The sequence below is a fragment of the Pholcus phalangioides genome, unplaced genomic scaffold, assembly GCF_987345545.1.
Source record: "Pholcus phalangioides strain wild (caught in Gottingen) unplaced genomic scaffold, Ppha-v1.0 ptg000009l_1, whole genome shotgun sequence".
Taxonomy (NCBI): Eukaryota; Metazoa; Arthropoda; class Arachnida; order Araneae; family Pholcidae; genus Pholcus; species Pholcus phalangioides.
In genome coordinates this window covers 4,240,196-4,258,306 of record NW_028301602.1, presented here as the reverse complement: position 1 = coordinate 4,258,306, position 18,111 = coordinate 4,240,196, and the positions used below count along the sequence as shown (strand labels likewise).

At 37.7% G+C, this 18,111-nt stretch overlaps 1 protein-coding gene across 4 annotated transcripts in view; it reads left to right on the top strand.

The window, feature by feature from the left end:
- The window catches only part of LOC149081649 (uncharacterized), a 558,055-nt gene that overhangs the window by 508,100 nt on the left and 31,844 nt on the right, over positions 1-18,111 (top strand). For all 4 annotated transcript variants that reach the window (XM_089237063.1, XM_089237062.1, XM_089237066.1 and 1 more), the window contains 6 exons: positions 1,260-1,539; positions 2,645-2,867; positions 7,466-7,711; positions 7,844-8,432; positions 14,809-14,947; positions 17,678-18,057. In XM_089237063.1, the coding sequence (XP_089093189.1) occupies positions 1,260-1,539; positions 2,645-2,867; positions 7,466-7,711; positions 7,844-8,432; positions 14,809-14,947; positions 17,678-18,057 (1,857 nt within the window). The remainder of the gene's footprint in view (positions 1-1,259; positions 1,540-2,644; positions 2,868-7,465; positions 7,712-7,843; positions 8,433-14,808; positions 14,948-17,677; positions 18,058-18,111) is intronic.

Here is an 18,111-nt window from a genome sequence, read left to right as displayed (position 1 = left end):
ACTCTTGAAACTGGTATAGGGTAATTTTTGAACGCCTTTTGAGCATTTTTTGAAATTGAAATTATACCTATACGACGGACGGTTGCTGAGATAGAGGCTGCATTAGCACTTCTTGGTTAGTGCACTAGCACAAGTTGATGGCTGTCTTCAAGGGGAGAACGACCATACCACCTAGAGATAGAAGGCCTCTGCAGTGTTTGCCATAAACGTCATTCAGACTACCTAGCAAGTTTACCACATTTTGAAACACAGCATCCTATTTCGTTTCTTCTTATTTTGGCGTAGAATATACCACAAATACCGTATAGTGATTGGATGTGGGGCATAGACATCGCCAATTCTGAGCCCGATCATTTCTTTTCCTCGCAACGATGATACTGGCACAAGCAGGGAATTTTTTTTCCCTGAATATTCTGAGGGAAAATGGACCACTTACTTGACGTCACAAGGAGAGTGCGAAGGCCTTCTATCTCTAGGTGGTGATATAACGACGCGAGTGATTCGATACTTGCGAGCACGGGGCAAGGGGAGCCACCACTATAAATCTTTGCCAACTTTTCCGACACAACTCTACCTCTTTTTAGGTAACGGAAGTAAGGTGCTTTGCATTAGTCCGGGGTTGTGAGCGGTTCTATCTATCTATCTATTAGCACTTACAGGACACCCTTTGTATATTTTGTTCAAGCTACAGTAAATGGTTCGGTTTCCCGGGGGCATATTTCAAGTGTGGCAAAGCCTGGGGGTCTCGCGGTTCCTATCACTATCACTCAAAAATGATCTATTGCGGGAAATGAAGCGCTGTTGCGAATCACAATGGATTAAAAACACTGAAAAATCGTTTAGTTTGAGGAAATATGTGAAATGAATATTTGTATGACAAAAACTAATTATACAGTCAACTTGGCTTATAAATTATGTTATATAATTATGACTATAATTACCGTAGTATAATCAACGCACTTGATCCATGATATCAGTAATGTATAAAAATTGAAGAGAGATTCGTATAAAATACGGAAAAACACTAGTCATTTTAATTTTTAAAAATATCAGCCAAAGTTGCGCGGAAAATACATATGTCACATGGTCCTCCTGAATACACTAGTTTCTGGCCCGTGGGAGGTAGAGACACAGCATTTCTGGCCCGCGGACTGAGAAGGTTGTACAACCCTGTTTAAACTATCCACAAGTCCGTCTTTTTTATTTCCAACTCTGACGTTTCACGCACAAGTTACATTGCTGGTTTTTCTCTCTGGCAGGTGTCGACGAGCAGCTCGAACAACCGAGTCGCCAAGAGTGACAGCGAAAGTTCAGATTACGTCACTGCCCCGGACTATTCGCACAGAGAAGGTGCCTCGCCACAAGGCAGTCAGAAGAAGAAGAAGGCCGATGACGCGACTCACACCTCGTTCGAAAGCTTCAGCTCACCGTCATCGCGCAGCAGCCATCAGCAGCAGTTGCAGAGAGCACAAAAGTCTTCCACGTCACCTTCGTCATCCGCGTCGATTCTGCCTTATGATGAATCGGTCCCTAAACAAGGTAAATGCGGCATTCACCCCCCCCCCACCCTTTTCTGTGGTTCTCCCAACTTCGAGGCGTAAATGCGATCTGATCTCCCCGTTAAAAAGTCTCTCCACAGAAAGCATCAAGCCTACAACGGTACGATTATGCCATCATTACACTTCGCTGATAGTTAGAAGAATTGATGACAGATGGCAACACTATACATCACAAGCTGTTCCCAACACGTACACGATCATTCCGGCATGTACCACTTCGTTAAAAATTCCGTAGAGGAATGTGTACGAGGTGCATGTACTGTTAAGTAGTAGTAGTATTCAACCCTCCCTCCCCCCACCCCTCGATTCATTCTTTTTATACTTACCACTAAATAAATGGTTTCACCAATGGTTCACCTAATGTGGTTCGAACCTGGATCTTCACGATAAGAGTCCAACATGATGCTATAGCTACTGACAAAAAAAAGAGGAAAAACATTTTTGGAATCTACTTATGTGTTGCCCTTAAACACGCGCATAGCAGAAATCACTAAACGCCCTGTCACGTGCCGTACCTTTTTTTATGAAATAATCGTTTTTTCCGATTTCCAGCAGATGCCAAATAAAGGGGGAACCGGAGACCCGCTCCATTGGGGGAATACAGTCGTCGCCGCTTATTAAAATCATGGATGATGTCATTTGGGTATTGTTATCCCTTTTGGAAACATAACATGGGAGAAAATTCATTTATTGTTTTATCGGGACTTTTTTCCGGTTGTGTTTTTTTGGTTTTTTTTGCATTCTGAAATTGACTTTCTTTCGTATACCGACGACGACATTGCTTCACATTTTTCCGCCGCATAATAGGGGACTAACCAATCAAATTTGCTTTTTTCAATGAATAAACTTGAAATAAAATTTATTGATTGATATATATATAGATGATGATATTTATATCAATCACTAAAAGTTATGCAAATCGAAAATAAGACAGCCTTTTCCTATTCCCGAGAAGTTCTCATACGTAGAATTTTTTCTGGTTAAAAAATGATTAAAAAAAAAACAATGAAATGTGAAAAAAATAGTTTTCTTATATTTTAAAATTGAGAAGAATATTTTTGTGTTTCATTTTGTCATTTCGGAAGGTGATGCCAGCAGCAGCAGCAGCAACAACAAGAGCTCCGTGTCCCAGACAAAGATTGATGAGTTCGATGACGGCAGCGTGCTATCATCATCGCCCGCTGTTGTATTACCGCCGCCTCCACCATCTTGCGAAGGGGAGGAACATCCCGAATCTTCGGATGAATCCACCAAGAAAGAGAGTTCCAAGTCTTCTGGGACGGACGACGTCGATACGGCGGATTGGAGGTTCGAAAAATTCGTTTCCTCGTCAGAATTGCTGCTTTCGGATAATATTTTCTTTTCCTTTTTCAAAGCAGATACAAAGCGGAATTATTCAAGGGCTTATGCACCAGACTATTTTATGAAAAATGCAAACTGGGGGATCCATAAAAAAACGGGACACTCAAAGAGGAATTCATTCAGAAGCAAATATCCACAAACTTTTCATGTTCGCGGTACCTTGAGAATAAAGTAGGAATTTTTTTTTTTGAGGTGCCCTGAAATGCCGTGATAGATGCGTATCCACACACACACATATTTACATACAGTGTGCATAGCAAACAGGGGGTTTGGTGTTTTACTGGCGAACCGTTGATTATCTAGAGCAGGGGTGGCGATTTTGTGCGGCCCGCGCGACAAAGTGAAAGTACCGTGAAAAAATTAAATTTATGATCATTATTTGAACTATCGGTTCCAACAGCAGATTTATTGATTAACAAACTCTGCTTAACTTCTTATTTCTAGAACTTTCTCAAACTTCTTATTTCTAGTGACGAAATTAATTTAATAACTAACTAATTAATTCAACTAATAATGGAGCGGCTGATACACCGAAGTCCCACCAATGGTGAGACCCGCGACGCTGTAGCTGACCATTATGTTGGCCCACGAACAGAAAGAAGTTGGCCACCCCTGATCCAGAGGTTACGTCCAGTTCATAGACTAAAGATATAATAGACAGCGGACGCTATTCATAAAACTTGTCGAACGTGAAGAAAAGATTCTTGCAGTATTGTCGGGGAAAGAACAGGTTCTGCGCTATTACATTTAGCTCGTTTTCGCAGAACATAGTGATTTCGTGTTAATGCTAGGATGTTGTTGTAACGAAATTTGACTCGATCGAGATTTGATGAAAACTTTCCTTCATTTGTTCAATGGATTTCATTCATTCTTTTGTAAAATATTTAGGGAATGAGGGATTCGAAAAAAAAAATCGATTCTATATAATATAAACAAATATTGAAAAAAGAATTTTTTTATTTTCCAAAAGGGATAATTCCTAATAATTCAAGACTTTTGAGTTTTTAAATCTTATTATATACATAACCTATCTCTTATATATACAGCCTATTTCATTTATATTTTTAAATATTCTCTTCTCATTCACTTTGTCACTTTTAATTTCAAAAATTTATTTTAACTAGGGGTTATTAAAACATAAAAATTATCTTCCAAGAACATTAAAATTACTTTAAGCATACATTTATTTTGAGTATATAATTATAACGCATCATATTATGTTATGTAATGTAACACATTCACACTCATACCATATTTAGTACTGAAATATTCAAATGTAAACACTTACATAATATTTCAGGAATAAGATGAATTTTTCCAAGAAAATTGCAATACCTCATCGTCAGTACTTTTCTATAAGTATAACTATAAGAAATGAAATTTCGTGTAGCGTATATATGTAATAATTTAGAGTACGTAAATGTATGTTACATGTGAGATATGTGTAACCTCTTTGCTCCAGAAGTATATATATATATGTGAATATTCATTTTTTTTATGCACTAAGTAGTTTTTAGAATGATTCTTTCTTCAAGTTAACATCTGAGGTACACATAGTGACTTCATATCTTAACTCAGATGGTCCTAATAAAGATATTGACTGAAAATTAATTAATTAATTGATTTTCTTGTTTGAGGGCAATTTCACATACAACAAACACAAATTAATCAATGAAAAAAATTCTTTTCTGTGGTGTGAAGAGAGATAAAAATACTATTTTTAGAGGTAGTTATACATTTTTATGCAAAACTGCCATTGTCTAGAGGGTGAGTTTTCATTACATTCTATTTAAATAAAATATTTGCCATAAATTCCTCATTCTGAAAAGCATATTTTCTTCAAGTTGAGCGAAACTCGAATAAACTCACTAGCTCGCCAAATCTTGCGGAGACGTATATTTCAGTTAAAAGTTAATAAAACTCATTACTTCAATCATTTATTACCAAAAATTCTACTAAAACATTTAATAATGGCTCATGACATTTGAATTTTACCAAAACTTGGAACTTTAATTGAATTAAATCCAAAATGGAATCGTTAAAAACTGAGACTACGTCAGAAATACATTGAATCGTTAATTTAATATTCCAATTTTTAATTTATAAGAAGGGGAATAAGCAAAAAAGTATTCCCTTGTGAAATGATACTGTGTGGTCCCCCTTTCCTGACCCATCCTAATCAAAAATAAGACAGCTCGTGTAGATCGTCATACGAATAACCATAAGGAAAGCATTGCCAGCGAGATTCCCTGACCAGCCTTTTGACCGGAGTCACGTGACTCCGATCTTTGCTTCCTTCACATTGTAACCTCTCGCGCGCTCTCTATATTATTCTAACTCTGTGGTCCAGTTAGATAAAGGTAGGCAACAGAGCCTACGGCATTTTACTAGCGAATCGTTGGTCCCAGAGGCATACTTCCAATTAGAAAAAGTGTCCAAATAACGTGTAGTACTCAGATATGTCATTCTTGTTGTAAGAGGTTATAGTTATTAAAATTTAAAAAAAACTTTTTATACAGTCCCCGTGTGCACCAAAACCAAATTCGATAGTTGTTGCACTGTCCCTCGTGATGCCAACAAGAAAACTTTCCATGTTCCTAAATACAATATTCACTGAGATATTCGAATTAGGAAAAACGAAGGAAAGTTGTTAAAAAAAAACAACGTTAATGCGGGTAAAGCGGTTTTTCCCCCATATCGAGCTGTTTTCCCCAACTTTCCTTTTTTTTTCGAATATCTCAGTGAATATTGCATTTATAATCGTGGATTTTTTTTTGTTGGCCTCTTTTTTTTTGGCGAGACAGGGGAACAACTTTCTAACTGGGTTTTGGTGCACACGGGGACAATACATAAAAAGTTAATTTTTTTATTTTAATAACTATACAACCTCTTACACCAAGAATGGCATATATGAGTATTACACGTTTATTTGGGAACTTTCCTAATTGAAAGTATACCTCTAGGATCAACGATTCGCCAGTAAAACGTCATACTCCCTGTAATGGCGGATTTAATAACGGTGAATAGCAGTAAATGGCCAATGTATGGGCTAGATAGAAAACAATATGAAAACGAATATAAAAATTTATCATTTTTAATCACTAGCGTCTTATTAGGGTGCTGTTGAATTAAAGCTTTATCGGGGGAAGGACACAAGAAACGCGACAAGTAACCGAGCAGCGAATTAATTATTTACGATGCGTTTCATTTTCCTAATAGAGGGAGCTGTTCGGCATAGTATGTCTACATTCTGGTAATTCGTGATCGAGTCCATAATATGCAAAGTCAGATTAACAAAACAACATTTTCAAATGATTTCCCTAGGATGTTAGGTCTAATTTTCCACCAAAACAGCAAATTTTGAAAATCCCAAGCAAAACAGTGTCATCTACCGGATAAAAATGCATTAGAAATAAGAAATTATGACAGAGAGAGAGAAAAAGAGTACACAGTGGACTTTTATATTCACAGTCAGATTTATTCAAACGTGGGTGATTAGGAGTTTATTTGCTGATTATAATGACACTTATATGATACGAAATAAACACGTCACGATGGCATGAAATTTAAAAACTGCAGTAATGGGAACAAGTGTTCACACAACAATCCCAAAAAAAAACCAATTTTTCCTTTTCTCTTCCGAGTTACATACATTATACTGTTATGATGATAAACCTTCTCACGAAACAGTGTTTATAGATTCATTGATCCTGCCCCGATCCTCACCGAGTCAACACCTATTGAAAACATGAATCAGACCCAAATAACCATCAATATGTACGGTCGGCCCCACTTAAATGGATATTAACGGTTCCAGCGCACAATATCCGATTAAGCGTAGTATTCGATTCAATTGTGGGAAACAGTTCAATTGCTGTTTGACACCGCTAGTCTAATTTGTATATTCAAAACACACACTATTCTGATGAAGTATCGACATAAATAAAGATTCTTGACTAAATCTAGACATCAAAGTGAGATGAAAATCATATTGAATTGCAACGATCGCAATAACTAAGATCTTGAATTATCAGTACGAAATTTAGCGCTCTTTATGGGCTCAACAGAAAACAACAAAAATAAAATTATTAAATTTACCTACGTATTAAAGAAAACGCAGATACTTTGATGCTAGTACAAATCTCAAGTCTAGGTTTTTTTTCTAAGTCTTAACTTGGCAACATGTCTGCCATCAATTCCAAATGTTTTATCCAATAAAATTATAATGTACATAGTAGTTGATGTGTATTAACAGTTGCTGTGGGACGATCACGATATTCTATTTCTGAACTTATTCGATTAAGCGGTGAACTTTAGCATTGCCTCTATGAGCGAAATTCGGTTCCAGAGGAAAGAAGAAAATCCTCGAAAAACCTCGGTTAAAGAGGTTTTTATCCATTTAAGTTGGGTATCCGTTCATTCGTTATCATATTAAGCGGGGCCAACTGAATTTTAAAATAACTAAGTTAGCAAAAAAAAAGCCTTCAAGTTCTCAAGCAACCGATATCACGATAGTTAAATACCATATAATGATTTTTTTTCAGGTGCAGATTAGCAGCAGATGGTACCAGCGGTACCCCGGACTCAGACAGAACTAGTGACATAACGCCGATATTCGACGCTTCGCCGGAGCCGCTGTCTAGTTTGCAAGAGGAAGGCGTCGAGACTGTGATCGAACTTCGCAGCGAGACTGCGACCACGACGGCAACGACTTCCGACGAATTTCCGGAATCCATCAATAACGAAGGATCTTGCTGTCAGACTTACGTGACATCCTCTTCGAACAACGGGTGAGGGCATTGAACGCTAACGAACCTTGTGTTTATGTGTATAATCTTCATAATGTCTTTTTTTAAAACATATCCTTTGTGCCAATCACCGAAGCAGTGAGATTATGTATTGAGAATACTTCTCTCTTTCAGAGACGATCGGCGGCAAATACACAGGCAACGAACTGAATCGGAATCCTCGGAGAGTTCTTGCGTTCTGTCGGGTTTCCAAGAAGGGGAACTGCGTTTCGGTGAATTAGATACAAGCCTAACTCAATCTTCGATCTACCAGCCGAGTGAACTGAAACCGTCTGAAGAACTGTCCACCGTATCCGAAGTGTCCGAGGAAAGCAGCCAAGCCGAATACTCGAATTCGAGGAGGTGCCGGAGCCGGAAACACTCGGACATGTCTTCACCGTCGGATAATAATCACGTTTCGGGAGAGAGAGAGAAATCAAAGAAATCGTCATCGTCGGAGTGTATCCCATCCGAGGCGACGACGTCGAGTTTCGAAAGCACCACGTCCGGTAGCTTCATACTAGAGAACGGGTCGTGCAACACCAGCAGCACCAACAACAGCGGCAAGAGTGGTTCCGAAGAATGCAGTTCGAAGAAAGGCGGGGACCAAGACACAACAGCGACGACGACCACCACTTCGACGAACAGCGAGTCGGTATCGCGCAGGACATTCGACACCGGAAGTGAGAGTTTCAGACTTGCCGAGACAACCAGGGAAGATGAGGTAGGGGATGACACTCATTCAAACCAAGCGTGATCAAATTTCACACTCATTATTCTTTCCATGTAATTATTTTAACAGCGTCCTCTATCAGTGGCTCCCAAACTTTTTACGTCGCGGAGCACTTTTGAGGAGAAAGTTTCATCAAGGAGTACTAATTCTGAAAGCACTTAAACGATCTTGTTACAAGCGCCACAGAATTACAGATAGACAACAATATGTATATCTTGTAGTACTACTCAACTGCATCTAAAAATGTCACCTCTTTTACATATAGGCATTTTAAAACAAATTTGAACAATATGTAGTTGGAATACCAGCGATAAATATCTAAAGCCGCTGTCTCTTTAGTTAATATTTGGGAAATCAAGCAAAAAAAAGGAAGAGCAAAGTCTTCCTAAAGTCGAACCCCAACGCGAGGAGCCCTGTGAATCTATTGGGAGGCATATTCCCGAATGAAGAGCTTTAATTTTAACCATCACCAGAAGAAAAAGCACCAGTACAAGAACTCTAACTGAAACTGAAATAATCATAATGTGAATCATTGAATAATACCCTTGATTCAAGTTCATCTGAGTTGTCGGTGAATATCTGCTGAGTACGAAATCAAGCATGCATTCTCAATAGTATAAGTGATAACCCATGACCCCCTCCCCAATGGTAGGCCTGGCAGGGATCTAGCACGCGGGCTCGAGGCAAATCGTAATTTTCTTTTTTACACTATAAATTTACTTTTAAGGAGGTCCACCTCAGATCTAAGCCTATAGAGAATGGGTTCAGGTTGTGGAGGCCATAGAGGGAGCACCGAGATGCCCAAGGGAGAAGGAAAAATTTCATTCCTACATGAAATGTGCCCTCCAACTTTTTTCCCCAGCTAGTGAGCACATTCTTTTTCATTTCACCTGTTGTACATGTGCGTAATGGCAAAATAGCATGCAACCTGATACAATATAGTAACTTTTTTCTGCTAAGGAAAACAAATATCTATACAGATACTGTACTCAGACTATAAACGTCCATATTTTGAAAACTTATTCACCATGGAACAAATGAAGCCTTTCTTTGTTACATTGCACGACCAATGAAAGGGTAAAAAGTTAATATTATCAGTAAAAAAGGGCCTTTTGGAAACATTGAAAATAAGACCGTGACCGTGAACAAGTGATACAGAGCGCCAGATCAAATAATATTTAAATTTTAGATCTACATCATGGGTTTTCACTACTAACGTGAAAAATTTTAATTAGACCTTATGTTATATTCTTATTCAATTTTACCCATCCACCCCCCTTCCTTTTCTTTTCCCAGATAATTGCAGCCCTCAGATTTTCAAAATCTCCTTCCAGCGAGCCCTTCAGCCATTACGCAGGATCGGTCAATCATCATTGTAGCATCATTCCTAAACAATCATGGTTGTTTTTGTTTTTTTTCCTCTAGACAATGTTTTCAATCAAAATCTGTCCTTATTTTCTTATTATCAAAATCTATGATAAATTATCAAATCAAAAAATACATACGTTTTCTATATGTGAAAATAAAATATACTTAGATAATACAGTAATTAACTTTCTTACGACTAAAGAAAAGAATATATGTTCCCCTATATATGAAAAATAAAAGACACAACATTCCATAGTAATTAATCTCATACTATTAACTAAAAATATTGTACACCAGTAATATGTACATTTCTTGTACTACCTAAAATCGATCTTCATCAATTGCAATAATTCAATTTTAATTACAGAACTTCCAACAAAATGCAAATTTTATATCAAATAAGAAATTCTACTGGCCAATTATAAGGTGGCTAATGTTTTAAGTACTATTTATAATATATACAAGAAATATTCTGAAATACTTACTTCCCTATTTTAGTGGATTTCAGAACTCTTTTCTATATTGATTCAACAATATATTCTTTGGTCTGAGACGAGTCAGTCTCTCATATTCATTGTATCTTGCTATTTCGCTGAGATGATGCAAATTTGAGTTTTCAAGTTTCTCGTAAAAATTTCTTGAAGTCCTCTTGATGAACTTGAATATACTGACTGGATACCCAATTCTTTATGTAGATCTCATGACTTGAAAAATTTTGGGGCACCAGAGATTTTTCTAAGAATCTTATTCTGAAATATTTGTATTTGGTGCATGTTACCCTTGGAGACATATGTCCATGCAGGCGCTGCGTAGAGAATTGCTGGTCTAATAACTTGCGTGTATATCAAAAGTTTGTTTTTTAAGCTGAGCTTGGATCTCGGATAGCAAAATTTCATGATTTGATTCAATGTAATGGTTGCAGATTTAATTCTGTTGACTGTATGATTTCTGAAATTTAGTCTGTTGTCAAATGTTATTCCCAGATATTTTATTTCCCGAGATGGTAAGATATTATGGTCCATTATCATTAGAGATGTATTAATAGGTTCTTTCTTTGTGGTGAGCCAAATAAGTTCACACTTGTCAGGATTTAACTTTGCTCTATTGAAGATATTCCAATTTTGAATCTTGTATATTTCATTCTGCATATCCCTAAGAATGATTGTAGGATATTAGTTGGAAATAAGTAGTATGAGTAGTATGGCATCATCGGCGTATACCTAATAATCCATTTGTCATAGTGGGAAAATCATCCATAAAAATGTTATGGACATATGGACCAAGGTTCGAGCCTTGGTTTATGCCTGCTGTAATTAATCCAATTCTTGAAATATGTTCGCCTATTTTAACTTGAAATGTCCTGTCTCTGAAATACGACTCCAGAAATTGAATTATCATTGGAGGAAAGCCCCTTGTAATCATTTTATGTAATAAGCCTTCTCTCCAGATACAGTCAAAGGCCTTACTGTAATCCAATGTGAAAATAAGAATACAGTGCAATGAATATATTACACATGGAGAAACATCAATGAACTGGAACCTCTTCTGCTACCTATCAAATAAAACTGTTACAATTGTTTGATTGAAATTGACGACCGTTTTCTGAATTATGCGCTGCATTGAAAAAATCAATAAAGTATGATATTAACAAATACTTTATGAGCAGTAATATTATTTAATTTGTGACGTTTGCAATGACTGGACCGGACCGGACTCTTGAACATGTGTTATCTTCTTTTACGCATTGTACTAACCTTAACTTACCGCACATGAACAACAGCGGTTAAAATTTTGAAGCAAACGTCACAAAATTAAACAATTAATTAATATTACTGCTCATAAAATATTTGTTAATATCATACTTTATTAATTTTTTCAATGCAGCGCATAATTCAGAAAACGGTCGTCAATTTCAATTGTAACAGTTTTATTTGATAGGTGAATATAAGGTAGAATGTTATTTTGTCATTACGCACAGATATCGAAATTCTATGCCCAGAGAAACAACAAATCAGTGCAAGTGAAGTGAAAGAGAATATCTCCCCAACTGAAAAAAGATCTGTGTGTGCGTGCGTGTTTTATACCACCGAAATATATATATTCTTATTAAGCTCACAGCCGGGCAGTAGGAGTTCCAATGTAACTTTTTATTATTTACGTACTCAATATGCGAACGAAAGTGTTGAAGTAGGGTTACGAGATATATATATTCCTAAACTTGGACATGAGGATGCATGCACATTCATATTTTGCTATGTTCTCTACACATGTCAAATTCGAGCAATTGAGTCACACAATTTTAGGGGCCCTCTGATTCGGGCTTTGCTCGAGGTCCCCCTCCGGAGGTGGATTTATGGCTTTGTTGCTTGTGGGCGATACAAAACTTTTTCACACTTCACCCATTCTAGTCTAGTTTTCTTGAACTCTCATTCCTCCAAAGGAGCCACCCTGGACTATAGCTCGCTTAGTCTCTCCTCCCAAATACGTCTCTGTGTCTAAATCACTCTTTCGGTCGTTCACATGATAATGAGCCTCTTCCACGGAACTGAAATAAATTTTTGAATATTTTCCCAAAATAAATAAATTCGTCCCTACTGTCGTCTTATAGCCCCCAGGGCAAACCGGGTAACTATGTAAATTAAGAGGGCTTAGGCACCACCCCTCAATTTACATATTTATCATCTTTCTCTTTTTCAGACCGAGCACAACTCAGGTCTATCCCCATGGGCAACTTACTACCTAGTGAGTTGTGCCGAAAGTGTCCGTCACTATGACCACTCGATCACCACAGCTGCATATTTATTGTCATAAATCATTGTGCCAGATCTTATCGTGGAAGCCCCTATGCAAATGAGGTTGGGGCACCCGGGTAAGACTCATGTGATAAGATGGCCCTGGGTATCCCGTAAATTACACGTAAATTCTGCAATTCAAGAATCCCTACTCTCAAGAATATCTCTAGCAATCGTGAATAAAAAAATTCCGAAAAAAACATCGTTTTAACAACTTATAATCTTCTGATGAAACGCAAAATGACATTCGTAAACTTCTGGTTCGTAAATTTGAAGTAAACAAAATGTAACGTTACTGTTTCCTGAAATTTTTGAGTCATCTAAGATGGGTCTGTTGTTTTCTTTAAGACGCTATCTCGTTAAAATTCGAAATAAGGAACAGTTTCGCTGATTATATTATAGGAGCAAGAAAGGTTTCTTCTTTGAAAGCTCTCCGGGTTTCGTGGCGTTTGATCATGTTGAATCCTAAACAAGCTTCCACGGAACCCCAAGCTTCCGCCAAACACCAGTTGGAAACCCCTGACTTAGACTCTGCTTATTCCATCGCGATATCTTCTTCCATTCAAAAGTTATGAACACTTTAAGATCTCGCATTCAGTGACACATGCGCAGCCTCCTCTACAATCATTTTTAACCTCTAAGAATCATCTCGGGATTCCCGGGAGCAAAAGAACATTGATTAAAGAGAACTCTGTAAATTTTCCATATAATCTTGAATAATTCCCGCAATATGGCAGATAGAGTCATGAAAGTAGCGTAGTGGTATAGCGCGCCAAATGATAAGAAAGGTTAGAACGCCACCTCTCGTGAACAAGGATTCCATGTTCTACTAGGTGCAATATGAATTTGCATATATTTTCTTGTTTTCTCATTTGTCTTCCTCATGCTGAATTCTCAATGTGTGCTTCTGTTGCGCGTGTATATTTTTGTATTTTAAGTTTGTTGATGATTTTATTTTTAACGTGTAAATTCGTGAATTATTATTTGCTTTTCTATTAATTTTCATTACTTGTATTTTGTATTCTTATGTTCGTGGTGTTTCCCATCTCTGTAATTGGGCTCGGCCCGTTGAGATGTGTAAATAAATAAACAATTTAGGAGTTTTTCGTGTTATCTAATAACCTAAGCAAGATAGACATAAAATTTCGACAAATATATATGTAAGTCGTAGAAAAGCACTAAAAAAGTGCTTTTAAGTCATTGTGATCAATCACTACCCAGTATTTTACTGCTTATTCATGAATTATTAAATCTTTGTAAGTTGTAGGTATGTAAATACGGTATCATGCTCTCTGAAGAAGTGGGAAGGGAGGTGTCCGTGGAATTCACCAATCTCCTACCACAAAAAATGTTAAATTACTGCAAAGCAATGGTTTTAATATATATATGTATATATATATACACAGTTGAATCCTGTTATAAGGAACTCGAAGAGACCGGAGAAATCACTTCGTTATAACGAAATATCGTTATAAAGGAATTCCGGGTGCATTGTGCCTATGTAAACTTATCTGGCGGGTATTAAAAAGTGTTCGTTACCACGAGATTTCCGCTATAACGTTATTCGTTAAAACGGCATTTCGACTGTATATATATACACGCTACGTACGTCAATCCCACAGCATACAAGCTTACGAGTTCTTATTTTTTTTTTTTTTTTTTTTTGCATTGCGACAAAAGCAGGCCCTCTCCACCGCACTATCCCCTAGAGACCTTTTTACTTTCCTTCTTTGCCATATCGAAAGGGATCTTCGTGAAAATAGCTTTGGATATGCAAAAGCAGCAGCCCATGAGCTCAATGACATTTTGAACGGTATATAAATTGAAACGCTCCAAAATGCTTGCAGGAAGGGGATTGGGGAAAAAATGAAAAAGTGCATTGACTCTAGTAGGAGAAATGCTTTGATAAAATGTGAAATTTTTCTTGATTACATATACAAAAACTAAAAGAGAAGAAATTGAAGGTTGTCTATGTTAGGAGATGCATCAAAAGAGCTTTTGTGCGTGCATTAAATTTATTTCGTGCATTCGCGTACTTCTTTCGAACATTACTGAGGTTTAAAAAAAAGTTCAGTCATTCAAGCACCAATATTTTCACGAAGCACCAAGAGTTCTTTAGTGGAGCAGGGTTTGGGAAGCACAGTCGTATATCATTATCTTACTTCTCACTGTTTGCTCGACTCATATTAAACCGAGGTACTTTTCAGGCAGAAGTACAACAGGTTGCTCAAGATTCTAGTGAGCTACGCAGAACCCAGACCCGTAGACCATCAAACGGGGAGTACGAGCCAGATGTGTCGACTGTTCAGAGGGAGCCGCAGGAGAGTACTCCGAAGAGGAGAAAAGGTGAGTTTTAATTTTCGCGATCAGTCGTTCTTTCTTTCAACTCCTGCTAAAGCGAGGATTAAAAACAAAAACGAATTTCCATTTGTCTAACAAGGAAAGGGTCCCAAGGTGTCGTCCTCACAAAATTATGACTAAAATCATGTGCATTCATCTCACCAAGAAACACATACCAATTAAAAAATTAACGGCGGAGTGCAATTATTAAAGTCGCAAAAAATTATTAAAAATTACAACAATTAGCTACTCATCGCCTCTCGCGCTTCTTGTCGGTATCTATAAAAGACCTCTTTTAGCTTGTTTTTCACTCTTTCCTCCAGCTCTTTTGCTCTAGAAACTACAGTGCTGTAGTTACATTTTTTTCGCTTTCTTTGTCTGTGCTGTAGTTTATCATGCGTTATTCGAATGGCCTCACTAATACTCTAGGATTGCGGGCGTAAGTCTCGCCACAGAGAACAACAGGCCTGTAAACGGTAGAAATATTTACGACTATGTCATTATACTTCACTCCTGAAATATGGATGGCAGCGCGGAAAAATCAGACACAACACTAGATACGCACTCAGATTGTTAGCTATTCACACTTACACTTCCGGCGCCACTCACTAGGTAGTAAATTGCCCGTGGCAATATATCTGAGTTGTGCTCGGTTCGAAAGAAAGAAAAAAGGGGGTTGCGGGAGTTTAAATTCATTCTTGGCCTCTATTGGTGTTCAAAATATTAATATTTACATCTTTTTTTCTTTGTGCGACCCATAATAATTCCATGGGGTTTTTTTATATTTTTGTGCATATTTAAATGACCAGAATCAGTGGTAATTTTTTCAAAACTTGTTGAAGACGTTACCTCGGGGACCCTTTCTTTATAAGTAGAATTTTTGGAAGCTTCTTTAACCCTTAAATTGCACGAATAGTCTGAGATATTATTATTCTCCCTCTTCTGCGCAAAAAGGTATCGCATAGATCCAATAGAATTAAAAGAAGGAAATATAGTAGAACCTATAATTTGTCAGAGAGGATGGAGGTAAAAGAAAACAATAACGCGTAAATTCGCACGTCATCTATATATCATTTCAATAAGCAACGATATTATTGCAATTCAAATCGTCAGGGAGCGATTGAACAGACCGCTGAGGTCATCAGTTTAAGGATTGAGAAGAATATAGAAAAACTGTCGAATTACGATAACTGTTCGAACCCCTTTCGAACCCTTCGCGGTTCAGAGGTTTTTCCGGTACTTTATGATTCGTAGTTTCTGGCGCACCCTAGATGTTAGCTTTTTTTTTTAGTTGAAAGCTGTTTTGTAAGTTATTTAGATGTTGGTTGTTTTGTAAGCTATTGCACTTATATAAGTAGTACTGGTAGTTACTGTACAAGGTCTATAACTAGCAGCTGTTTACACTCTGCACAAGATAAGCTTCCAAAAAGAGGAAAGGCTGCACTCATTGGATGGGACTCAATGATTGTATTTTGATATAAACTTTTGCACATGATATGAATTTTTCGCACTTGAAATGTGTATGTTACTTAGTAGTTAGCCCCGATGGAGTTCTTGTCAAAAAGAGAAAGAGTATCCGACGTCTCGAACTTTCTATTCGGTATCTGAGAACGATAAGATCAGAAATTCCAGGCGTACATATATATGTAAATAGCATTTACTCATATTCGTATTTAATTGCATATGATCAGTCCAATCCTGTAATATGGATTATAATAGTAGAATTTTTAGTTTATTTTTAATTATTTTGGGCAGTCCTGTGGAACCCCGATTATTATGCATTATCTTTCTTTTGTGGCCTTTTATGGTATCAACCCGTTGGAACCTCAGTATCACCAATCAGTCGCTATGGTGGTCGAGTGGTCACAGTGATGGACTTCCACCGTCGCCATAGTGATGGTCGGCTAAAGTTGGTTTTCTGTGGTTCCCAACTTCGAGGCGCGAATGCGAGACGATCTCCCCGTTGAAAAGTCTCGCCACAGAGAGCAACAGGCCTACAACAATACAATTATTCAATCATTACACTTCACCCATAGTTATAAAAAAATAGATGCCAGATGTGTCAGCACTACATACATAAAAAGTATTACACAGAAACAAACTTCACGTCAGGTTCACTACACATACATTCCAACATGTACCAATTCGTTAGAAGTTCCGCTGAGGAATATGGACGAGGTGCATGTCTGGGTCAGTAGTATTAGCAATCAAGGTTTTCAAATACTTACATGAGCTATTAAAAAAAGCTGACATCTAAGGGCCTTTCTGTAATCGCAAGGAGCCTTTGTAACAGTGGAGTTCCGTTTTTTTTCTGATGTCGATTCCCCCTCGGACATAGCACCGCAAAGGGTAAATCGGAATGGAAATCATTTGTAAAAGTCAAAAAGAGTTTCACACAAATTTTTGTTTGCCCTGTATACATTTACAGCCTTTTTCATTTGCACTTTACTGGAAGTTGAAGAAAAGAAACTCTCGCATTGGAATGTCAACTTCATTCTCCACCAATTCATCGCCAAATCATATTTTTTCGGTCGAGTTTCGAGAAATATAGCGTCTGATTTTCTTTCTCTCAAGAAGTCTCTGAAATTAGAAAAGATGTCTCCCCTCATATTTAGTCTTGTTGTAGGAAGCCCATCATTTATAATGCAGCGAAATTTCAATGAAATGACCCATTCCAATTAACAACCTTCTGCATGTGACGTGAAACATGAGTTAGTGTATTGATTTACTTTGCAGATGTTCCAGAGAAGCGTGGCAGGAAACAATCTCCCTCTCCTCCTTCGAGCACAACCAGTGAAAAATCGTCGGAAAAGTTGGCGACAGCTTCTTCGACGACGCCTTTCTCGTCATCACCCACCTCGTCACTAGCACAAGAACAACAGAACCAGACCGAACCCGAACAGGATTACCGTGGCCGTAGGGCCAGGCTAAGCGAGAGGCCATCGCGCAGCAAATCTGTGGAAGAACCGGAGCATTCTCTATCGGCGTGGTGCAGTGAAGGAGCTATTCCTAAGCAGAAAGTCTACGAAAGCAACGCCGATGCTACTGCCACAAGGAGAAGAAAGGACAGGACCCGGATCAAATCGGAAAGCAAAGACCATCCGCCGCATCTACAGGTATGTCATAATCGTACAGATGTATTTCTTATTATGTCCACAGTCCTACTAGGT